The sequence below is a fragment of the Chiloscyllium plagiosum genome, unplaced genomic scaffold, assembly GCF_037043375.1.
Source record: "Chiloscyllium plagiosum isolate Xiang-an unplaced genomic scaffold, Cpla_swu_hap1 HiC_scaffold_33, whole genome shotgun sequence".
NCBI classification, from domain to species: Eukaryota; Metazoa; Chordata; class Chondrichthyes; order Orectolobiformes; family Hemiscylliidae; genus Chiloscyllium; species Chiloscyllium plagiosum.
In genome coordinates this window covers 6242835-6268694 of record NW_028270171.1, presented here as the reverse complement: position 1 = coordinate 6268694, position 25860 = coordinate 6242835, and the positions used below count along the sequence as shown (strand labels likewise).

Sequence of the window (25860 nt, the reverse complement as noted above, 5' to 3'; positions counted from 1 at the left end):
GTCCTCATGCTTCTTCAGGATTGTCACACCTACCCAAACGTTATACACGTCACTGGACCTGACCTCGTGTCGACCAAGCCTCTTACCTATGCGGAGCCATTCCCGAGACTCCTACACCTAACTTCATCTCCTGAAGTAAACTGTCTCTCTCGCTTAGCGGAGTCTCGTGTCCAGCATTGATGATCCTGATACAGTTTCACCCTACACCCTCCCAGGTCTGGAAAGATCAGATTTAACCTGGTGTAGAGTCTTCTCCCCATCAGCAACTCTGCTGGAGCTATCCCTGTAGTTGCATGAGGGGTGGTGCTAAAACCAAATAGGAACGGGACAGTTTGATTGGATTAGATTCCCTACAGTGTGAAAACAGGCCCTTCGGCCCAACCAGTCCACATCCACCCTCTGAAGAGCAACCCACCCAGACCCACTTCCCTCTGACTAATGCACCTAACACTACGGGCAATTTAGCACGGCCAATTCACCTGACCTGCACATCTTTGGACTGTGGGAGGAAACCGGAGCACCCGGAGGAAACCCACGCATACACGGGGAGAATGTGCAAACTCCACACAGACAGTCGGCCAAGGCTGGAATCAAACCTGGGTCCCTGGCGCTGTGAGACAGCGTGCTAACCACTGAGCCACCGTGCCGCCCCTTCTGGTATCGAGTGAAGCTGTAGGCTGTTTCTTTAAGCCTGCCTTCAAGGTTTGGACTGCTCTTTCTGCCAGACCATTGGATGATGGATGGTATGGTGCTGTCCTTATGTGTTGAATACTTATTTGACTTTAAGAAATACTCAAATTCCCTGCTGGTAAACGATTGCCTTTTATCAGTTACCAACACTTCAGGGAGTCCATGCATTATAAAAGCTTTTATATTGTCATCCCTAAGTTTGTCGAACAAACTCTATTCATGTCCAGCCACACGAAGTGAATATCCACAACCACTAAGAACAGTAAGCCCATATAAGGACCTGCATAGTTGACATGCAACCGAGTCCAGGGTTTACCCCGCCACTCCCACAAACATGGGGGTAATTTTTTTGTCCTTGTTGGCACTCTGGCACTGTCCCACCAATGCGGCTATGTCTGCATCCAATCCTGGCCACCAGACATAACTTCTCACCAACATCTTCTTTTTGGAAACCCCTGGATGACCTTGATGGAGCTCAGCCAGTATCTGGCAGCAACCTTTGCTCGAGTCAATCACTCTCACTCCCCATAATAACGTGTAGTTCTCGACGGTGATCTGGTCTCTCCAGGTTCGGAAAGGTTTCAATTCTGGTTGTGACAACCTTTTGGCTTCCCCATCACCACCAGCTGCTTCAGTTTTGCCAGGCCTGGATCTTTCTGCATCTAAAGTTTGATACTGTCATCTGTGGCTGGAAGTGTGTCCAGAACATTTAAAGCCATTATGGACTCTTCCAGTGGGAGGTGGGTCAATGTGTTTACACTTGCTACTTGGCCTCAGTGTTCCAACTATACATTCTTAGTATTACAGCCTACCACTGAGTTCAGCCTGAGGCCTTGGATGGCACTACCTTGTCCTCTTTAAATAGACCCAGCAGAGGTTTGTGGGCTGTTATTATTACAAATTTATATCTGTAAAGGTACTGGTGAAACTTTCTGACTCCAAATATGACCAGCAAACCTCCCTTTGCTCTCTGAGTATATTACGCTATGCATTAGCCAAAGTTCTAGATGCATACGCTACCAGACATCTCTCTCCATTGGGCCACCTCTGAGCTAATATAGCCCCAATAGTCCCAAGTCCAGACAGGGAGGCATCACGTAGACTTATCGGGTGCCAACACCTTGGAGGATGATAGCTGTTTTTTCATTTCCCTGAAAGTCTTGGTTACATGACCATTTCCAATGCTGACCCTTTTTTTCAAAGGTGACAGGATGGAAGCCAGGTTATGTATGAACCTTCCATAATAATTTACCAGCCCAAGGAAAGACCTAAGCTCCCATACAGACTTGGGAGCCTAGGTCACTTGGAGTGCCTGGAACACACATTTTTCCCTTCTAAGGCATATGCCTGCCTGGGAGAAACTCATAAGGACTATATCCAAGTTCTCTAAGTGATCCTTATTGCCTTCCCTGTTATTAGCACGTCATCAAGATAAATGGCGATCTGGGGCAGACCTTGTAAAATGTTCTCCTTCGTCCGCTGAAAAATGGCACAGGCTGATGATACCCTACATGGCAGTCTCATGTATTGATAAAAACCCTTATGGGTATTAATTGTAGCTTACTTCAGGGAATCCTCATCTATCCACAATTGCAAGTACACATGGCTCATGTCCAGCATTGCTTATGAATCCTCTATGCGAGGGACTGAGTAATTATCCAGTTGGGAAAAGCAGTTTACCATTGGTTTAAAATCCTCACAAAATTGAACTGACCCATTGAGCTTCACAACCCGTCTGACCCATGCTGCCCACTCCACAACCCGGACTGGTTCAATGATTCCTTCCCTTTCCAGCCTCTTGATGCTGCGTCTAACTTTGCCCATAAGGCAAATGGTACTGGGTGGGCCTCACACAATCAAAGAACTGCTTCCTGGTCACCATGCAAGGCGGCCTTGGCTCCTCTGATTGTCCATAGACCTTCCAGGATTTAATGAGGACTTCACTCAGGCAACCATTTTCGAACTGAAAAATGTTGTACCAATTTAGGCGAATTTTTCTCAACTAATTTCGCACCATCAAGTTTGAGCCCAAGCCTTTTACTATAATCAGTGGGAACTGAACCAGCTGCTTCTTTTAAGAGACTGAAACCGAGTTGTACCATTAATCTGTAAAGGCTCCCCCTTTATTGTAGGTTCTCAGTCTAGCTGAGATATTGAGCAAACACTGGACTCAAATGTCCAGAGCAAATTTAGCTAAAGACTGTTTCTGCGATCACTGAAACATCCACACCAATATCAGCCGTTGGTAACCATTCAACCAGACGTTTATTTGGATTGGTTCTGACTTAGATGTTCCTAAGCAATTTAACTGTTTCAAATCAGATGTAGGTGGACTTTCTGGGGTGTGCACTCTCCTGCATATCGGCCGGTGAGTTCTTTACTCCATTTAGGTCTAATGGAACTCCTCTGCTGTCTCACGTCTGCATACCGACAACAACTATAATAGCTTGCTGGCCCAGATCCTGAAAATAATTTTAACCATTTGGTCAAGGCTTGGCATTGTTTTGCTGTGGGCTGATCTGGAGTCCCTCTGTTCAGGACATGTCCTGTGTGAGGCTTTGCAATTGCCTTCACTGAAGTGGTGTTTCCCCAAGCTCAGTCAGACTGGCGAGGGTGTCCACTTCCATTGGCATTCCTTTTAACTCATATGCCCCACTTAGACTCATAGAGAGTCATAGGGTCCTACAGCATGGAGATAGGCCCTTTGGCCCAAACTGGTCCATGCCGTCCATCCACACTAACCCCATTTCCCTACACGTAGCTCATATCCTTCAACGCCTTTCCTATCCATGTATCCATACTTGTTTCATTTTCCAATGACAGAGTCAAATGTAGTGCCTTTTTAAAGTCCAGTTGGGCTTCAACTAGTGGGTGCATTTGCATGGTTGCATTATCAATCCCACTCCCATCACCACTGAAATGACCCCACAGAGCTGGTATCCCACCACTAAGTCAGCCTTTATTTACATGGGGAGAGTCCTTGACATTGATCCAGCTCCCTCAGAGCTAGCTCCCAGTGTGAACAGGATGTCTGACACTCCTGTTAGCCAGGGCTCCCTGACTGGACCAGATTAACAGCCCCAATCAGGGAACTCCAACTCTATGAGGTCCATATGGCTGACCTTGTTATGATCATTACAAAAGCTATATTGGAGGAATTTGCAGGTCGATAATTAACCTGTTCAGCTGTATAATAAACGCACCTTCTGCAGTCTCAGGTTCAGGAGTGGAATTCAAACCTGGTGCGTCACAGTCAGAGGTAGGAATGCCATTTACTGTGTCAAAAGGTCTCCTTATATTCTAAACTTAAACAAAAGTAATTACAAAGATATGAAGATGGAATTGACTAAAGTGAACTGGGAAACAGATTAAACGGTAAATGGTAGTGATGCAGCAGCAAACATTGAACAAGGTATTTCAACATTATTAATAAAGGTTCATTCCACTGAGAAAATGAAAAGGACACTCTGAGATGAATGAATAATCTATAGTCAATCAACAATGTTACAGATTGAATCAAGTCTTTAAAAAAAGGTCATACAATTTTGCAATGGTTAGTGGTAGTGAACATTTAAGAAGCAAAAGAATATTTAAAACAAGTGAAAATACATCATGACAGTAAACAGGCAAAATAGACAGGAAAAATGTTGACGAGCAAACTAAAAGGAAGAGAGTAGCTAAATTAAGCGTTTTTTTAGTGAATGAGATTAGGATTTAAGAAGGGATGCAAGCAGATACTTTAAACAAGCAAATTAAAAGGATCCCATTAACGCAGAAATGTTCGGGAGAAAGGAAGGGAAAAACATAAAAATATCATCACAAGAAATAAAGGACTAGGCTGAAAGCTAACACATTCCATAGATCTGGCAGCCTGCAACTTAGAGTCATAGAGACAGAAACAGACCGTTCGGTCCAACCAGTCCATGCCGAACATAATCCCAAACTAAACCTAGTCCCACCTGCCTGCTCCTGGCCCATATACCTCCAAACTTTTTCTATACATGTACTTATCCAAATGTCTCTTAAATGTTGTAATTGTACCCACATCTACCACTTCCTCGGGAAGTTCATTCCACACATGACCCACCCTCTTGTGTAAAAAATTGTTGCTCATGTCGTTTTCAAATCTCTCTGCTCTCACCTTAAAAATGTGCCCCTTAGTCTCGAAATCCCCCATCCTTGAGAAAAGACAACTACCATTAACTCTATCTATATCTCTTACTATTTTATAAACTTTTGTCAGGTCGCCTCTCAACCTCCTACACTCCAGTGAAAACGTCCCAGCCTATCCAGTCTTTCTTTATAACTCAAATTTTCCATACCCGGCAACATCTTGGTAAATCGCTTCTGAACCCCCTCTAGCTTAATAATATCCTTCCCATAACTGGGGGATCAGAACTGCACACAGTATTCCAGAAGAGGTCTCTCCTGTGCAACCTTAACATAATGTCCCAACTCTCTATTCAAAGAATTTAGCAATGAAGGCAAGTGTGTCAAACTCCTTTTTAACCAACCTGTCTATATGTGAGGCAAACTTCAACGAATTATTTACCTGAGCCCCTTAATAGAAGTGGCTGCAGAGGCAATAAATGTAATGATTTTAATCTTTCAAAACTAGTGGGGTGCCACAGAGTTTGATCCTCAGGCCCCAACTATTTCCAATCTGCATTAACGACTCAGACACAGGGATACAACGTACTAGACCCACATTTGCATGAGACACTAAAGTCAGTGAGAAAATAAGTTGCAATGAAGAAATGAGAAAATTTACAAATGGATATGGATAGGTTAGGTGAATGAGCCACAACTTAGCAGATGAAGTTTAATGTGAGGGCAACAGAAAGACATCTTATTATCGAAATGGAGAGAAAGTTCAGAGTACTTCAGAGTTCAGGTGGCCTCATGTATGAATGGTAGAAAATTAGTATGCAGGTCCAGCAAGTAATAAATAATTCTGGCAATGCCAGAAACCATTATTATGATTGCAGTGGCATAGAACATTAAGAAATCCATGACAAAACCAAGTTATATCTGCCCGATTGTATGAATGGGAATGCATGTTTGATATTTTTGTTAGAGTTCTTTGAGGGTGCAACATTGGATAGCATGCAATCAGTAGATGTAGTGCATATGGATTTAAAATTCATTCACAGGATGAGGGTATCACTGGCTAAGCATTTATTTCCCGTCCCTAATTACCCAGAGGACAGCTAAGAGTCAACCACATTAACAAAAGCCATTCAATAAAGTCCCACATAGAAGATTACTGGACACAATGAAAGCCTGTGGTTGTTTTAGCATGGACAAAGGAATGTCTAACCAACCGAAAATAACAAACTGGAAGCAATGGGTCATTTGTAGGGTGGCAAACTATAAAGTGTGAAATGCTAAAGGGACCCCCTGACCTATTGCCTCAACTATTTACCATCTACATTAATGACTTGGATGACCAGAGCAACTCTAATGCAGCCAAATGTTGCTGATAATATAATAAAGAGGCAAATGCAGAGAAGGTCCGAGTCAACAAAGGGATGGTGATAAGTTACATAAATGAGCAAAATGAAATTGCAGCTGGGATCTAAGGTAGGAAAATGTGAGGTTATTCACTTCGACAGCAAGAGTAAAATCAGCATATTATTTAAATGGAGAGAGACTGCAGAATACTAGGGTTCATGTCCTTACACATGAATTGCAAAAGGTTAGCATTCAGGTGCAGTGCGTGTTGTTGGAGCTGCCCCCCCATCCAGGCAAATGGGAAGTATTCCACCACACTCCTAAATTGGTGTCTGGTAGATGGTGGACAAGCTTTGGGGTGTCAGGAGGTGAGTACACATAACAGTCACAGAGATGTACAGCACGGAAACAAACCCTTTCATCCAAACAATCCACACTGACCAGATATCCTAAATTAATCCAGTGATTCCTGTCCTCTGACCTGCACTTGTAGTCAGTGTTGTTGAAATGGCTGATCCAGTTCAGTTTCTAGTCAATGGTAATCCCCAGGATGCTGATGGACGAGGAGGTTTCAGTGCTGGCGATGCCAATGAATGTTAGAGGGGTGATGCTTAGATGCTCTCTTGCTGGAAATGATCATTGCCTGGCACTTATGTGGTGCAAATGTTAATTGACACTGTCAGCCTAAGGTTGGATGCTACCCTGGGCTCACTGTGTTTGGACAGACTGTTGCTGCATCTGAGGAAAGTGCTGAACATTGTCCAATCAATGTTATGTTATGGCTGCAAAAATTATAAATATACACAGGGGCTTATATGTCGTACAACGCAAACAGAGGCCACAATATACACAGAGGTTACTCTTCTCTAGGATATACACAATCGTTTTCTCTTAATGTGCAACATGTTTGTTCCCCCCTATAATGTAAAAAAAGGCTGTTATTCTCCAATCACATGCAGATGCATATTTCCTACTGTATGTAGGCTACATGTCCTGTAATATGTACCACTACTTGTATTCCTAATAAGGTACACATAGCCTTTTCTTCAGAAGTAGATGCTACTGCTGCCATTTGGCCCCTCTATACTGTTCTGCTATTCAGTCAGAGTTCAACTGATCACAATTTCACCTTCCTGCCTTGCTCCCAAAACCGACAAGTCTCATCCTTGGATTAATATAAATTCCAAATATTTGGGGGAGCCCTCTAGGATAGAAAGACTTACAACCCTCTGAACAAAGGAAATTCCCCTCGCTGTAGTGTGAAATTGTTGACCCCCACCTAACAGTGACTCTGACTCCCAAGGCAGGAGCAATAGTCTCTCAACATCCACAAGTCCCTCAGAATCATGTATATTACAAAAGGATCACCTTTCAACTCTAAACTCTCCAGAGACCGGTGCTCCCCATTTATACATAGAATACATACTGAAAATTTTATTTTATTTTTGTGGGATGTAGGCAATGACTGAGCCATCATTTATTGCCCCTGGAGAAAGTGATGGTGATCTGCCTTCTTGAACAGGATTAAGGAATGCTGACAATGCAAGGAACCAATATTAAGATTGCCTCCTGCCCATAGTGTCTGTGCCGGTCATCAAGCATCCCCATAGAAACCTGCAGTGTAGGAGTAGGCCATTCGGCACATCGAGGTCACCAACCCTCCAAACAGCATCCCACCCAGACCCAACATTATCCCAGTAACACTACATTTTCCCATGGCTAACCCACCGAGCCTGCACATCCCTGGGCATTATGGGCGATTTAGTATGGTCAATCCACCCCAACCTGCACATCCCTGGGCATTATGGGCGATTTAGTATGGTCAATCCACCCTAACCTGCACATTCCTGGGCATTATGGGCGATTTAGTATGGTCAATCCACCCTAACCTGCACATCCCTGGGCATTATGGGCGATTTAGTATGGTCAATCCACCCTAACCTGCACATCCCTGGGCATTATGGGCAATTTAGTATGGTCAATCCACCCTAACCTGCACATCCCTGGGCATTATGGGCGATTTAGTATGGTCAATCCACCCTAACCTGCACATTCCTGGGCAACCTACAGTGCTGTTTGAGGGGGGATTAGTTCCAGGATTTTGACCCAATGACGGTGAATGGATGGAGGTGTATTTCCAACCCAGAATGGCTTGTGGTTGAGGTCAGGGCTTCTCTGTTTTGTGCACAGGGATAGCTCAGGATAAACATAGCAGTTATTTCATAGAATATAATCACAGGCTGTTCTATTTGTGGATGCTCTGCAGGGATTCATGGATGACCACAGTGGCTGTGATTGTGAAGCTTAAGGTGAGTGCAAGGGCTTGGGGTAGGGGAGGGATAATCAGATGGCACAGTGTGATCCCAGGAGTGAGACAGCACTAAAACCCAAAAATACTGCGGATGCTGTAAGTCAGAAACAAAAACAGATGTTGCTGGAAAAGCTCAGCAGGATCACCTTTCAACTCTAAACCTCCAGAGGCCGGTGCTCACCATTTATACATAGAATACACACTGAAAATTTTAAAGAAATCAAAATTAATGTTTGGGGCTGAGTGACCCTTCCTCAGAATGTCCTGAGGGTCAATGGACCTGAGACGTTAACTCTGATTTCTCTTTACAGGTGCTGCCAGACCTGCTGAGCTTATCCAGCAACTTCTGTTTTTGTTGCAAGACAGCACTGATGCTGCAGCACCAGGTCACAAGCCAAGCAGTGCTCTGTTCCCTGAATAACTCCCACCCACACATTATCATCCAGAATAATTTATTTTCCAAGGCTGAACAAGGCAATGGAGGAGGCTGGGAGCAGAAGTTGTTTCTGGATTCACGTGGCCAGTGATGTTGTCATTTTACAAATTGTTGTATTTGCAGGGGAGGAGGAGGAGGAGAGAGAGAGAAAGAATTTCTGCACTGGATTCTGCACCGACCAGAAAGAAACTTGCTTAAATGAGGGTTAGATTGACAATATAATGGGAAAACTCAAGGGAGACAGAGATTTTCTTGTGAACCCACTTAAAGATTTACATTTACAAAACACTATTCAGGACCTCACGGTGTTTCAAAGTCCCAATTAATTGCTTTCAAAATGATGTAAATGATGCACAGCAAGCTCCCACAAACATAGAATCCCGACAGCATGTAGCAGGCCATTCAGCCCGTCAGGCTCACACCAGCCCTCTGAAGGGCATCCCACCACCGTAACCCTGCATTCCCCACGGCCACCTAGCCTGCACATCCTCCCATGGCCAACCCACCCGAACCTGCGCATCTTTGGATTGTGGGGGGAAAACAGAGCACCCGGAGGAAACCCACACAGACACGGGGAAAATGCGCAAACTCCACATAGACAGTCGCCTGAGGAGGGAATTACCACCCTGCCCCCGTAAGCAGCAAAGTTAAAACATCCAGATGATTTTCTTCCTAAATGACGTTGGTTTTGGCCATGAATATTGGCCAGAACATTAAAGAGACCTCTTCTGCTTCAGCTACATATTGCATCAGTTTTGGAGTTAGATCCAGTCGATTTTGTGAATCAATGACCAAATCTCACTCAAATCGAGCCCTTGGGTCTATGTTCAATTTGTTACTACAGCAGATCAGAGGCGAGCTGTAACAAACCATTCTGATAACAAACTCCCTCCCTGCGTTCACCTGCAATGATCAAGTGCCCATGATCCAGGAATGAATGCCTCCCCCGTTCTAATGAAGGTGTGAGTTCGGGTTCAGTGGAGAGTTTCTGGATCATGATGTTCCTGATTCAAGGCCCAATCTAACCGCTCAAAACTGCAACCTGTGCCAGTGCTGCACTCCCTCAGGTGCCATCTCCTACACAAGACACTAACCAGAGCCCGACTGCTCTCTCACACATCCTGTTACATGGCCTTGAAGACATAGAAACTCAGCAAGTATGTGCAGCAGTAGGCTATTCAGCCCTTCAACTGCACCACCATTCAATATGATCAGGGCTGATCATGCAATCTCAGTATCCCATTCCCGCTTTCACCCCATCCCCCTTGATCCCTTTCACTGAAGGGCCATGTCCAGCTCCCTCCTGAATTTCTCTAATGAACTGGCCCCAACAGCTTCCTGTGGGAGAGAATTCCACAGGTTCACAAGTCTCTGAGTGAAGAAATTCTTCCTCATCTCAGTCCTGAATAGCTTACCCCTTATTCTTAGACTGTGACTCCCTAGTTCTGGTCTTCCCCAACATCAGGAACATTCTTTCCGCATCTCTGAAGAGAACTATCCCTCCTCTCACTGGCCCAGAGTCCTTCCCACTATTTATCCCTCCGTCAGGGGTCACCGGAAAGCAAGAGAATCCAGTCGGTGGCACGGGTGGGATCTTGCTGTGCCTCAGAAAGTACTTCGCTATTCCGTGAACCCCTTTGGGACTTTCAGCAATTGCCCTTTGCCCAAGTCCTATTTCAAAGGAGGGGTCGTACTGGTTTCTGGTGCTTCAAGTTTAACCCTCTGTGTCCCAGTACAGAAGCTGGCTTCTCAACCTCTGCTTTATTCTCTCCCCAAGACTTTGAGGTCTCTCTCTTCCTTCAGATAGCAATGAAGCAGACCATCAGGAGAGGGAGTAACAATCAAACTAACAGTATGACAAATCACAAACCCACAGTGAGTAAGGCAACTGTGGGGTAGGTGTGATTACACATTACGAGTTTGTGGACTGAGTGAGGCCCAGTGAATGCTGCTATCTCTATAAATACAAACTGTATCCATCCCAATCCAGGCCAGGACATTGTTCAGAATCAGTGGTACAGGCATCCCTTACAAATCCGGATCTTTAAATATGTTCAAACTAACTGTTCGGGCCTTGGCATTAATCTCATTTCTTACTGCTTAATTACAGATAATATACAGCCCACAAACAGACCCCATGTCAGTGTTTATGTCTCACACCAGCCTCCTCCCAAACTAATGCAGCTCACCCCATTAAAATATCTGATACTTATTTCTAGAAATAGATCTTTCTCCCTTGTGCGTTTATCCTGCTGAAGGAATCTCCGTTCTACACCTCAACGAGTTCCACATTAGATTCATAGAATTTTAACAGCATCCAAGATGGGCCTCTTGCCCATTGTGTCTGTGCTGGTCATCAAGCATCCTCATAGAACCCTGCAGGGTAGGAGTAGGCCATTCAGCACATCGAGTCCCCATCGACCCTCTAAACAGCATCTCACCAGACCCAACATTATCTCAGTAACACTACATTTTCCCATGGCTAACCCACCAAGCCTGCACATCCCTGGTCATGATGGGCGATTTAGTATGGCCAATCCACCCCAACCTGCACATCCCTGGGCACTATGGGCGAATTAGTGTGGCCAAACCACCCTAACCTGCAAATCCCTGGGCACTATGGGCGATTTAGTATGGCCAATCCACCCTAACCTGCACATCCCTGGGCACTATGAGCGATTTAGTATGGCCAATCCACCCTATCCTGCACATCCCTGGGCACTATGAGCGATTTAGTATGGCCAATCCACCCTATCCTGCACATTGCTAGGCACTATGAGCGATTTAGTATGGCCAATCCACCCTATCCTGCACATTGCTAGGCACTATGAGCGATTTAGTATGGCCAATCCACCCTAACCTGCACATTGCTGGGCACTATGAGCAATTTAGTATGGCCAATCCACCCTATCCTGCACATTGCTAGGCACTATGAGCGATTTAGTATGGCCAATCCACCCTAACCTGCACATTGCTAGGCACTATGAGCGATTTAGTATGGCCAATCCACCCTATCCTGCACATCCCTGGGCACTATGGGTGATTTAGTATGGCCAATCCACCCTAACCTGCACATTGCTAGGCACTATGGGCAATTTAGTATGGCCAATCCACCCTATCCTGCACATCCCTGGGCACTATGAGCGATTTAGCATGGCCAATCCACCCTAACTTGCACATTGCTGTGTACTATGAGCGATTTAGTATGGCCAATCCACCTTAACCTGCACATTGCTGTGTACTATGAGCGATTTAGTATGGCCAATCCACCCTAACCTGCACATATTCAGGCAAGCATCCATCTATTTTATCCCATTTTCCACCATTTGGCCCATTGCCTGACATGCTATGGCATCTCAGGTATTTATCTAAATCCTTTCTTAATGTTTTGAGAGTTTCACCTTCTAACACTCTTTTTGGTAATCAGTTCCAGATATCCATCACCCTCTGAATGAAAAAACCATTTCCTCAAATCCCTACTAAACCTCCTACTCTTTACCTTAAAACCCTTGGTTATGACCCATCTATTTATGGGTAAAGTCTCTCCCTATCTACTATGTCCATGTCCCTCAAAGGTTTGTTACCTCAATCACAGTTCCCTTCAGCCTTCTCTGCTCTAAGGAAAGCAACCCAGCCTATCAAGAAACAAAAACAGTAGTTGCTGGAGAAACTCAGCATATCTGGCAGTGTCTGTGGAGAGAAAGCAGAGTTAACATTTCAGGTCTAGTGACCTTCCTTCAAAAATACTGTTCCATTCTGAAGAAGGGTCACTGGACCTGAAACATTAACGCTGCTTTCTCTCCACATGTGCTGCCAGACCTGCTGAGTTTCTCCAGCAACTTCTGGTTTTGTTTCTGATTTATAGCATCTGCAGTTCTGTTTTTTTATTTGCCCAGAGTATGTAGTCTCTCTACATTAGTGAATTGTTCCAATCCAGGGAACATTTTGGCAAATCCCCTCTGAACCCTCTCCAGTACAATCACATCCTTCCTATAGTGAGGCGACCAGAACTGTACACTGTGGTCTAACTAATGTCATAAACTCCACTCTCACCATTCTTTGGGTAAAGAAGGTTCTCCTGAATTCCTTTATAACTATAGCACTTCCACCCCAGTCCAAACATTTTCTCCATGTCCCACCTCATTAGGCAGAGGAGGATGGATGAATCTTTAGAATTCTCTGCCCTAGGGCTCATTGTTGAATACATGAAGGCACAAGCAAAGAAATCAAAGGTCATCTGGAGTGGACGGGAATTTGAAACACCAACAGATCGACCGTGATAGCATTGAGTGACAGAACTGGTTTGAAGGGCAGAGTGGCCTCCACCTGCTCCGATTTTCCAACCCAGAGTTTTGCAAACTTTTTAGCCCCTCTGTGACCCCACTCTGAGGGTCTAACAATGTCACAGCCCCTCTTGTGAGGGACTGAGAGGACATCAGTATACAGCTGATAAACTCAGTCAGAATCCCACAGGCCCTAAAACGCGAGCGTGCAAGCCCACTCTGCGAAGTGGTCTTCTAACCTCTCCATCCCTCTCATGATTTTTAGATGGGACTTGAATCTTGATCACCTATCTCAGAGGCATGGACACTACCACTGCACCACAGGAATCTTCCTCTCTCAAGATTTTAAAGACCTCTATCAGTCGGCTCATGGTTGGTACTTAAATTGGGTTTAATATTGACTTAACCCTTTGTGTTAAACCTGTGTAGAGAGAGAGGTCAACAAGGTGCCCATTGGGACCGTGACTAAAGTTCAATGAATGAGATGTCTCATTTCACGCTGCCTTGGGGAATGGTTGCAGATCTCTTTCCCTCTCTCTCTGCATTACTGGTTTGTGGAGTTTGGAAACCTGCTACCCTTTTCCGTTCACTCCAGCTCCGAAAACTGCTTGCGCTGTGATTATTAATCGGTAGAAATGCTACCGCTGCTAAATTCTTGCCGCAGCCTCTAATTCTGCAACAGCGCAGTCCTGACCCCTGCCGGCCCGCGCTGGAATTTAAATGCGTCTTTTGTCCCTTAAAACAATCTCTACATCTGCAATTGCAGGTCTATTTTGCTCTCTGTATCTTTTTATAACATTATTTTTTTTGACCCAGCTCAGATTTTTGCTCCTTCCTTTGTTTTAGCTTTCTTCTGTTATTGTTCATCTCTCCCAGCCCCTTTCAATTCATTTATACACCTCTATTTCCTATATTTATCTAATTTATCTCCTTTGCCACTTTGAATCCATCCCTTTTACTCTATTGGATTGCATATTTTAATGCTTCACATCTCTCTAATTGAAAAGGGGAAAAGTTTCAGTTCAACCTTCTAATTCCTATCTGGTCCTCTCAGAACATGCAATCTCTCTCTCAGAACATGATCTCTCTCTCTCTCAGAACATGCAATCTCTCTCAGAACATGATCTCTCTCTCTCTCTCAGAACATGCAATCTCTCTATCAGAACGTTAAATCTCTCTCTCAGAACATGATCTCTCTCTCTCTCAGAACATGCAATCTCTCTATCAGAACGTTAAATCTCTCTCTCAGAACATGCAATCTCTCTCAGAACATGAACTCTCTCTCTCAGAACATGCAATCTCTCTATCAGAACATTAAATCTCTCTCTCAGAACATGATCTCTCTCTTTCTCTCAGAACATGATCTCTCTCTCTCTCAGAACATGCAATCTCTCTATCAGAACATTAAATCTCTCTCTCAGAACATGATCTCTCTCTTTCTCTCAGAACATGATCTCTCTCTCTCTCAGAACATGCAATCTCTCTATCAGAACATTAAATCTCTCAGAACATGATCTCTCTCTTTCTCTCAGAACATGATCTCTCTCTCTCTCAGAACATGCAATCTCTCGATCAGAACATTAAATCTCTCTCTCAGAACATGATCTCTCTCTCTCAGAACATGCAATTTCTCTCTCTCTCTCTCTAAGAACATGTATTCTCTCTCTGAGAACATGATCTCTCACTCTCTCTCGGAACATGCAATCTCTCTCAAACCATAACCTCTCCTTCAGAACATGCAATTTCCTCTCTTTGACAAACCATGCCATCTCTCTCTCTATGCATTCTTCTCTCTCTTTCTCTCGCTTATTCAAAATGTTCTGACTCCGTTTTCTCTCTCAAATCCCTATTCGCAATTTCCTCTCATCTTCCCCCTTCCACTCAGAGTCCCCCAAAATCAGTGCCTTGAAGCAAAGGGCCTGACATTCATTATTTTTTTCAGAAACACAGACTGTGAATCAACTCAATTTAAGGGGGGAGTGGGGATTAGGGAATATAATAGCACACACACACACACAAGCATTACCCGTGCAGCTTTGGATGAGTAGGGGTCCTCGAAAAGAGCCCAGACCTTGGGCTGGAGTTTCTTCCACCAGCCCAGTTTCCTGTTCGAGTCCTCCTGCAAGCACAGTCTCTTGAGATCTCCGTCTTCCTCATCGTCAGGTTCCGGGGTCTCGAAGCTGTCCAGTGCCTCCTCCGCGTCTCGGTGCTGCCTGTAGTTCATCCAGCAGCATGCCTCCACATCCGTCTCATCAATTCCCCAGAAGGCCAACTCTTCCTCAAACAGAGGGCCGCACACATCCGCCGGGCAATGTAGCTTGCCCGTCCTGTAATAATTCAGCACATAGGCGAACACCGAGGGGTGACGGTCAAAAAAGAACTCGTCCGTCTTGGGATTATAGTCAAAGTTGCTAAAAGCGTCCGGCTCTGTTAACCAAGAGAGCCTGGTCCCAGGTAAAGTCTTCAGGGTGCTTCTGTAAGTTTCATGCCTGATACCTCCAACATTGATGACAATCTTGTCGCTTTCCTCGTTCGTGCCCATCTCTGCTTTCAAACATGACTTGGAAGGAGGTTTATTCCCTGACTTTCTCCCACGAAAAGACGACACGCAAACTGAACTGATCATATGGGAAGGATTTTTGCCTGGGTGACAGATTTTTTTTCTCTTCTTCAAAAGCACGTGTTCGCTCTTCAAATCAGGCTGCAGCTGGAGTCAGGTGTCTCTCGTCATTGCTTTCTCTCCCTCTCTCTCTCTCTCCTCCACTCTCCTTTTCTCTTTCCTTCTCTCACTTCTGTTGAGACGAAGGTTGTAGATGGGAAAAGGAGTCGGTGCTGCAGCCCGAGGTTTGAAACCAAGAGGGAAGAGAGAGAGAGAGAGAGAGAGGAGGAAACGGAATTTCTGTTCCCCCCCCTCCCACAAAAAAAAGATGCCCAATTGATTTCCAAAGCAAACAAAGTTTCTGTCAACCTTCTCTCCTCTTTGGAAACCTGCAACAAACAAACACGGGATTGAAAGGTGAATTTAGTTTCAAGTGTTTGTGAAACATTTATTGCAAACTGTATTTTCACTAGGGGGTAAACCCCTTAAGTATGTCATACAGATAAAGACAAGGTGGGCCATTAAGTGCATTCACTGGGACAGGTAAGAGGCTGCAAAGATTTTTATTCTTAGAAGTAATGTTTTGATGTAAGCAATTAACTAGGAACTGGAGGAATCGAGGGTCTCACCTCGCCTTACTGAAGAAATAAGAGATTTTTTTAAAGTCTTTGTATGTTTTTGTCTCTATATATTATCCAGGAAAAGATGGACTGGAAGCAAGAATAGAATTTCATATTGCGCTATTTCCCACGTCAGCATCTGAAATCTGCAAAGCTAGTAGAGGATACAGCATTGCAGCAAAACAAAACTCTCAAATGTTTGAATTTTTGCACTTAGGTTCTAACGATTCAGTCCTGTGAACTTAGTATTAGTTAGATTGATTGGAATATTTCATAAAGGGTTGCACATCTTTTTTTTTTAGTTTTTAGACATGCAAGCATGTTTTTAAAATATCCACAGATTTTTAAAACCTTTTTTAACTACCAGAATGCATTGAGCTGAACTGTTTTTTTTAGAAAAATAATAATTTAGCCAGAATTTTGTGTAAAATAGACTTGGACCATTTAGTGGAACAGACTCTGTATGGTACATATTTTGGGAATTTTAAACAGGAGTAGATAATATTTGAGGGAAGCTTTCAGTCTTGGGACGTGGGCATTGGAGCATATATTTATTATATTGAGATTTTCTCTCTCCCTTCAAATTCAATGGAAATTTGAATTGTTTTTTAAGAAATGGTATCAGCAGTTTCTCATGTACAGTCAGTGAGCTGCCTGCTTGCAGTGAAATCTACTGGAGTGAGAGCCTCTGTGTCTAAATGCTTGTGAAATTCAGTGTTAGTGTGAGATTTATTTCACTAAAGAGTATGATCTGTGTCTGAATGTGTCAGTGTTAATTTTATGTGCGCGTGTAAAAATGTGGATCTTAATTGAATTCAAGAGCAGTGAAGTAAGGAAGAGAATTTGAGAGGTTGAGGGCACCAATTTAAGGCTGAGATGAGGAGGAATATTTTGTCTCAGAGGGTTTGAGTCTTTGGAACTCCTTGTCACAGAGAGCTGTGGAGGCAGAGGCCTCTTATATATTTAAGGCTGAGACAGATTCTTAATCAGTCAGGGAATCAAGGGTTACAAGGGAAAGGGCAGGAAAGTGGACGTGAGGAATGTCGGATCAGCCAAGATCCTTTTGCGTAGCAGAGTCGGCCTGAGGGACTGAACAGCCTACCCATGTTCCAATACTGTATGGTTTTATGGTCTCTTGTGAGCCTGTCAGAATGTGGCACATAGGAGAGTGTGACCGTGAGTGAATGGATTAGATTTCAGGTGCATAAGTGTGCATCTGTACAAACCTAGCTATCGGCATTTCCCTCTGACTGTCTTGGAAGCATGTATGCCTGTGAATGTTGCTTGTGTCAATGTGTATATCTGTCTGCGTCTGAGCCTATATGTGCGTTTGAAGATGTATGAAACAGTATGAAACACTACCTAGCAGTGTGTTGTCCCTGAGTATATCGGTTTATGTGCATGTGCTTCTGCAAATAACTGTGTGTGTGTGTGTGTGTGTGTGTCTGACTGTCCATCTGTGTATGAGTGCGCGTGTGTGTCTTAGAACAATTGTGAATAAATAGTGGTGTTTAAATCTTTGCATATCTGTGTGTGCATAAGTAGCTGTATGAATATGTACATTTGTATTATGAGGAGAGTTTATACAGTTAAGGCTTATTTTCTCTCAAATTTAGAAGGTTAAGGGTTGATCTGATCAAAATCTTCAAGATATTAACAGGAAAAGACAGGGTAGATAAACTATTTTCACTGGTTGGGGATTCTACACCTGGGAGCTGAGAATTAGGGTTAGACAATTAAGGAGAGATGTTAGGAAGCACTTCCATACAAAGGGTAGTTTGGAATTATCTTCCACAAATGGCAGCAGACACAGGATCAGATGTTAATTTTAACAGATAAATTTGTTAAGCAAAGATATTAAGAGATACAGACCAAAGGCAGGTATAGTTAGGCCACAGATCAACTTATTGAATGGCAGAACAGGCTCGAGAGGTTGAATGGCCCACTCTTGTTCCTGTGTTCCCATCCATATCTGTATGTACCAGGGATGTATGCATCTATATGTTTCTGAACATATATTTCTATAGCTATGTCTCATTCTGTCTAGCTGCTTGTTAGGATGTAAGTGGTTAACTCAGAGGTAATTAATTAAACATGAAGCAACAGATAATTGGACTAGCAATCCAGAACCCCAGGCCAATGTTCTGAAAACATGGGTTCAAATCCTATCAGGGCAACTCATGAAATTTGAATTCAATTAAAAAATCCAGAATAAAAAGTTAGCCTGTATGGCAGCCATATTTTACTGTCATTATAAATGATTCAGTTGAGGGAGAAAAATCTCCCGTCCTTAGTCTGGTCTGGCCTACACGTGACTCCAGACCCACAGCAATGTGTTTAGTTCCTATAAAAGCAAAATACTGTAGATGCTGGAATTCTGAAACCAACATAGAAATTGCTGGAGAAACTCAGCAGGTCTGACAGCATTTGTGGAGACCGAAACAGAGTTAACTTTTTGGATCCGGTATGATGCTTCTTCAGAACTCAAGTTCAGTACCCAGGAAGGGGCACTGGTCTCAAAACATTAACTCTGATTCTCTCACCACAGATGCTGCCAGACCTGCTGAATTTCTCCAGCCAGACCTGCTGAGTTTGTCCAGCACTTTCTAATCCTAATCCCAAGAATGAATTTCACAAAGTGGGACGGAGCACAGTTGGCTGCTGCTGAGGAATGTCTAAATCAGTCCTGTACAATAACACACTTGGATAAGGAAGATCTACTGATCAGGGATGCCACCAAGTTATAGGGACAGTGTGTCTGCCCAATCCATGCCAACCCTTCACTACAGGAGTGTACACCAGGCAGACAAAGAACAGTTCAGAAATTACAGCAACCATTTCACTGCACAGTTAATGTTTCTATTAGTCAAAGAAGGAAATCAAGGCCAAACCTGGTGAAGCTAAAACAAAGGGCTAGGATAACTGGACTGGGATACACAGACAAAATTCAGTCTCTGTGTTAAAGACACACATTCCTCCCTCATTTTGATGTCTCTATTCTCTATTCGTGAGGATGCTGGTTAACTCAGATGGCTTTATAACTGGTTAGTGACTGTAACAGTTTGAGTTCAATTCCTGTACCAGCTGAGGTTACCGTGAAGGGCTCTCCTCCTCAATCTCACCCTTACAGCAAGGTATCACTCAGATTATACCACCACCAGTCATCTCTCTGTAATGAGAGAGCAGCCCTATTTTCTGACAACTTGACCTTTAATTATATTCTAGTGTTTACATTTATAATAGAAATGGCACTTCTAGTGGTGGGAAGTTGTAACTACAGTGTGCACCATGATTACATAGGACTGTTTCATTATAAACTTGGGCTTGTGAATTTACAAACAGGAGGAGCTACCAGGGTGGCTGGCACACATTCAATGCAATGTTGTGGCGTGACACCCTTGAAAACAAGGTCATATTTGACCCTAAGGTCAAGTGGAGGTGAAGGCTGGGGAAGATTTAGGCAATGGGGGTCTAGATTAGAGTGATGCTGGAAAAGCACAGCAGGTCAGGCAGCACCCGAGGAGCAGGAAAATCAATGTTTCCGGCAAAAGCCATCCCTATTTTAACTGCATGCATACTGTTCTTTTATCTGTATTGTGTATATTTACATATTATTCATTTTGACATTACAAATGTCCTTGTGTATATTTATAATGTATATTTTCTATGTAAACTTGTCACACAGTAATTATACCCTCCCATCAGTGTGCTGCTGTGATGGCTGGGTGTAATATTGTGACCATTTTGTTTGGGCCATTTCCATGATAATAGGTAACAAAAGAATTTGTAAAAGTCGAAGAGAGGCAGGTGCAGAATGACTTCAGTTGATATAAAATTTTGTATCCGAGATGGGTGGTGGGGGCTCTTGTGACAGAGTGGTAATGTCCCTATCTCTGAGGAAGGCAAAGCAGTCCTGGTTCAAGTTCCACTTGCTGATGTGGAATAAGGCTAGCAAGAACAGTCTCCAACTAGAGAGAAATTCCTTCTCATAAATCTTGCTCAATGTTAATTTAACTCCAGTGCACAGTCAATCAATGATCAAACTCAATCTAATCTATGAAGCACAGGTCTAAGAATATAAATTATAGGGGCTTGAAGACATAAACTGCTTGTGTAAATGTTGCTGCCTTGGTTTAGATGTTTTTAACCCCTTCCTTGAGATTGACTCTTTATCATTTAATTTCCTATATCCAATTAGGAAGTCAGAAACCATCCCATATGAAAGGAATTCACAGCAGCAGAGACAGGTGGACAGAAAGAGGTGTGGGTTCACAGAGAGGCAAAGATAGAGACAAATGTCACAGCAAAAGAAACTAGACCATGGGGCAGACGGGGAGACACAGTCTCTCATACAATGGGTACTCTCTATGTAAACTGGTCACGCTGTAGTTACGCCCTCCCACCCATGGCGGTGTTGCAGTTCCCTCACTGAATAGGGGTGCAGACTGGAGGGGGGAAATGAATTGATAAATGAGGCAGTCACACAGAAGCACAGACTGACGCCTAAAAAGATGACAGACAGATAGATGTAACTAGTGATGATGGAGAGTCAGCCAAACCAGTTGCACAGTGCAATCGCTTTGCTGCTCACTGAGTGTCGCTAAATGCATTCGCTTCAAGTGAAACCCCTGTGAATTTTGCAAAAAGCTAGTCAGCCAATTACAGGGAGCAGGGAACCTAGCGTTTGGTCCTTTTTTTGGCAACGGATGTTACATACGGTCACATTAAAAGACGGGATGCAGTGAGGGAGGGGAGGGTGGTGGTCTTTAGAGACGGTGCCTTGTAGAAACCTCCCCTCCCAAGTCTGCAAATACATTGACAAGATTTGGTGTTTGTGTGTGTGTGTGTGTATTTTTCTCTTCAAACGAGTAGCCATTCGGTAAACCTCCCCTCGGTACAATAACCGAATGGAAGCAATGTCTCCCTAACAGCAGATTTTTTTTTCAGAAAAGGGTTGAAACTGTGGCAGTGAAAGGGAGGTGATGGGGTTGGGGGTGGGGGGTGCAATATCCTGTTTATAACTGTGCAAAAGGAAACTGTCACCCGCAATTTTAATGGCACCGATCGATGAGCGTTGCTAAAGAACGCAGTATCAATGGACCAGATGCCTCACTGACTTGATGCAATTTTGCTTGCAATGGGCTAAATCCCAAACATTACAAACAAATCCCGCGTCCAGCCCAGTTATATAATATTTTATCCCAACATTTAATTGGTTTTTTTTCTCTCTTGCATTTGCTCCCTTGCCCGCGGCGGGGTTTAGACCCAGTTACAAAATTGCTATTTTTTTTTATTTTAAGAGCTACATCAAGGGTTCTGTAACATGGAAAGTACGAAAGGAAGCGATACTCACTTCACTGCAAGATCCCAGTCAAAATATTGCTCCCTTGGTCTGTTGCAATCGCCAGTTCCACCGGAAAGTGACAAAAAAGATTTTCCTCGCTTCTCTGTGTCACACACTCTCTTACACACACACACATACAAACACTCTCACTGACGCGCACTCACATAGGACTTAAAATGCCCAAGAAATAATTTCATATTCCCCTTTTTTTATCTAGACATGAAGGTACACATTTGCCCTTGAACTCTCGCCGGCTGTTCTCTTTTTTTAGATGTATCTTTAACACACAGCCATACCCACTCAAATATACTTTTTTTCCCTTCCCTTTCTGACTCACAGTGAGAGTGCTACACACTGTTCTGGTGTCTGGGGCTGCTCTCTCGCTTTTTTCCTCATTCTGCGGCAGAGGTTTGTTCATGACGTAACTCGGCACAGTTTACCAGCCTCAGAGATGGATTTTTGCTCCTGGAACAGGTTGCTTCTGTTTTATCAATAAGAGCTCTCCCTCTCTATAACCGTGCATCTACTTTTTTGTTGTTGTTGTTGTTAAAGGATCTGCAGACTCCCCTTTTCATTTCTGTGTGTGTGTGTTGTTTTAATTGAAAAACTCCTCCACAAAGCAATGCAGTTTGTCCACAGTGGGGTGTAAGGAGAGGGTTGATTTAACCACATGGGCACCTGATTTACAGAGAGACCAGGGTCCACCTTAGAGACTTCATTCAGACTCAAAAACAGAAATTGCTCAGCGGGTCTGGCAGTCATCTGTGGAGGGAAATCAGAGTTAACGTTTCGGGTCAAGTGACCCTTCCTCACCCCCTTCATTCAGACTCCCCAGTGCGTTCACTGATCCGGCTATTGTGGTGCTAGAGACGGGAGGGTTAATTTTAAACATTTGCATGTTAAAATTCATACGATGAAAATCAATAATTCAGGTGAATACATGTGCTCTCTCTGTCACATCACTCAAACGCCTTGTTTTATTGCATATTCATTAGCCTCAGTCGTTCCTATTAGACCAGAAGAAATGAGAACAGGAGGAGGCTATTCAGCCCCTGCACCTGTTCCATTCAACAGGATCATAGCTAATCTGACATTTCTCCCTTTCCCCATAATCCTTGATTCCCTGGCAGATCATGAATCTATCGCTGTCAGCCTTAAATATACACAAGAAGAGGAAAGGGTTTCAAGGGATAGGGACCAAATAGGACTGGGTCAGATTGGGATGTTTAGTTGGCATGGATGATTCAGACCAAAGGGTCTGTTTCTGTGCTGTATGAATCTGTCTGTAATCTGTGACTCTGCCCCCCCCCCCCCCCCCCCACCACTCCCCGAGCTCTCTGTGGTAAGGAGTTCCAAAGACTAACAATCCTCTGAGAGATGAAATTCCCCCTCATCTCAGGCTTCAATTGGTGCCCCTTTATTCTGAGATTGTGCCCTCTGCTCCTGGATCACTCTTACCTGCAGATGGGAGGAATGAAGAGGGCTATTCACTCTTGCATCCAATCCGTAACCTTACATCCACCCCCAACACCCCTCCCCAGCCCAGACTATTACACACACACCCTCCCCAAAAATCAAACTGCGATGCCTTCTGTCGTTGAATTGCCTAAAGGAATGGGAGTGAGATATTGAAGTGAGACTAATAGAAGTGGATACCAATCAGATTTTGCTCCTTCCTTGACAGAGAGAAAATTAAGTTGAAAATATAATTGAATTGACCTGGATTATATATCCTTCCTCTATCCTTTGTAACATTACTAAGACACAGGAGGGATGCAGCAGCTAGTATCTCCGAGTTGCTAGAAGCAATAATGGTGACATCTGGAACACGATCAGTTCCTGAGGGCATCATAAGGGCAGGGCTTTGTGAAGACAATTCTCTTTCTACAGCCCCAAGCCAGGAATGATGGGAGGAAAGGAGGCACATCAATTACAAAGCCCGCAGCCTCAAGGAAGGTGGGAAAAGTGAACAGTGTATGGTAGACATCCCCAGAATCAGTAGGGCACATTAGAAGGACATTCAGCCCATCACCTATCTACCAGTTCTTTGCACGAGCCCTTTTTTTAAATCAGCATGTTCAGAGATGTAATGACACTCCTCTGGAGCAAGTAGGGCTTGAACCCATATCTTCTGGCCCAGGAAGAGGGACACTACTATTGTGCCACAAGGGCAAACAATTGACTTAACGCCATTCTCCTGCCCATTCTTCCTTTTTCAAATAACAATCCAATTTCCTTTAGCTTATTTCAGTTGAACCCCCATCCCTAATCCCTCACATTCATTCAAACTAACTTTTGACAGATTTTTTATTCTTTCATGGGGAGTGATGTGAGAAAAAGGTTTCTCCAAACAGCGAGTAGGTAGAGTCTGGAATGCACTGCCTGGAAGTAATGAGAGAGGCAGGTTCAAATATGGCATTGGTGATCCTTTGGATAGAAGTGGTATATAGGGATATGGGAAAATGGCAGGGGATCAGTGAGATACAATGGGCTGAATGGCCTCCTTCTACACTGGAACAACACTGATTTGGTGAAATAGACCTCTCTGGCAAGTGCAACCCATCTCTTGGACTGAGGAGCTTGTGAGGATTATTTAAGAGAAACCCACATTGTTGTGTTGGCCTGGAATCACGTGTAGCTGAAAATGTGTTGCTGGAAAAGTGCAGCAGGTCAGGCAGCATCCAAGGAACAGGAGAATCGACGTTTCGGGCATAAGCCCTTCTTCAGGAAGTGGTGTATAGGGATATGAAGAAGGTCTTTTCAGCTCTGATCTCCAGCATCTGCAGCCCTCACTTTCTCTCATGGAATCACGTGTAGGCCAGACCAGGTAAGGACAGCAGATTTTCCTTTACCCTTGAAAGGAAACCACAATCGCAGCTACCGGCTTTTTAATCTGGATTTAATTGATCATTAAGTTCCAGTCACTGCTGCAGTGGGATTTGCACCTGGGCCCCCAGAGCATTATGCCGGGACTCCTGGATTACATGCCCACTGAACCACCAGCTTCTCCAGTCACTGTTCACCAGCTGAGTCCATTTTCCTGCCTCCCAAAGTGACAAGGGAATGTTACAAGGGAACTCCTCTTTCTGAGGGCCCTGATGTAAAGTGTGGGTGAACTGTCTTTGAGCAGACCCCCTGGCCTGGCTAATTCCGGACTGTGAACAGGATGGGTGAGCATCACTCGCTGCTTATCCTCAGCTGACATTTCACGTCATACTATCCAAGGCGGAGGGGGGAGGGTCACTAGCTGATGGACAAGAGACCGTCGTGTTGTGGCAATATCAGGCTAATACTTTCTGAATGTGGGTGCACTCCCAAACTGGTGGAATTGAAATTCATAGAGAAACAGACCCTTCGGTCCGACTCGTCCATGCTGACCAGGTCTCCCAAACTAAACTAGCTTCACTTGACTGTATTTGGATCATATCCCTCTAAACCTTTCCTACCCACATACTTGGCCAAATGTCTTTTAAAGATCATAATTTTATTTTATTCATTTTGGCATCACTGGCTGGGCCAGCATTTATTGCCTGTCCTTAGTTGCCCCTTGAGAGGGTGGGGGTGAGCTGCCTTCTTGAACCGCTGCAGTCCACCTGCTGTGGGTTGACCCATGAGGGAGGGAATTCCAGGATTTCCAGAACTTTACCTGCATCTACCACTCCCTCTGGCAGATCATTCCATACATGTTCCACCCTCTGCATGTAAACGTTGCTCTCAGTCCTTTTCCCCTCTAGTTTTGAACTCCCCTGTTCTAGGGAATTTAATAAGTAAGTTAGTCTCAGTTATGTTGAAAATGTAATCAATTGTTGTTAAAATTCCAACTCATTTCCTAATGCCCCTCAGAAAAGAAAATCTGATGCTCTTTCTTCATAGAAGAAGGCTATTGGTTCAGTGTGCCAGGACTGGCTCGTTAAATGAGCAGCATCACCTAGTGCCAATTTCCTGCCTTTTCCCCAAACCCTTGCCCATTATTTCAATGCAAATAGCCATCCAAAGCCCCACTTGAATGTCCCAATTGCACCTGACTCCACCACATTCCACACTCTCACTGTGTGAAAATGTTCTTTCCTCACTTCACCCTTGCCCACAGTACTTGAATTATTTTGTTTAGAAAGAGCTCCGG

At 44.0% G+C, this 25860-nt stretch overlaps 1 protein-coding gene across 4 annotated transcripts in view; it reads right to left on the bottom strand.

The window, feature by feature from the left end:
* Nucleotides 1-22089, bottom strand: part of LOC122542133 (voltage-gated potassium channel KCNC1-like) — a 78045-nt gene extending 55956 nt beyond the window's left edge. For all 4 annotated transcript variants that reach the window (XM_087978242.1, XM_087978244.1, XM_087978245.1 and 1 more), the window contains exons 1-2: nucleotides 21747-22089; nucleotides 15201-16162 (exon numbers count right to left, since the gene is read on the bottom strand). In XM_087978242.1, the coding sequence (XP_087834368.1) occupies nucleotides 15201-15800 (600 nt within the window). In that variant the 5' untranslated portion in view covers nucleotides 15801-16162; nucleotides 21747-22089. The remainder of the gene's footprint in view (nucleotides 1-15200; nucleotides 16163-21746) is intronic.
* Nucleotides 22090-25860: the final 3771 nt, after the last annotated feature.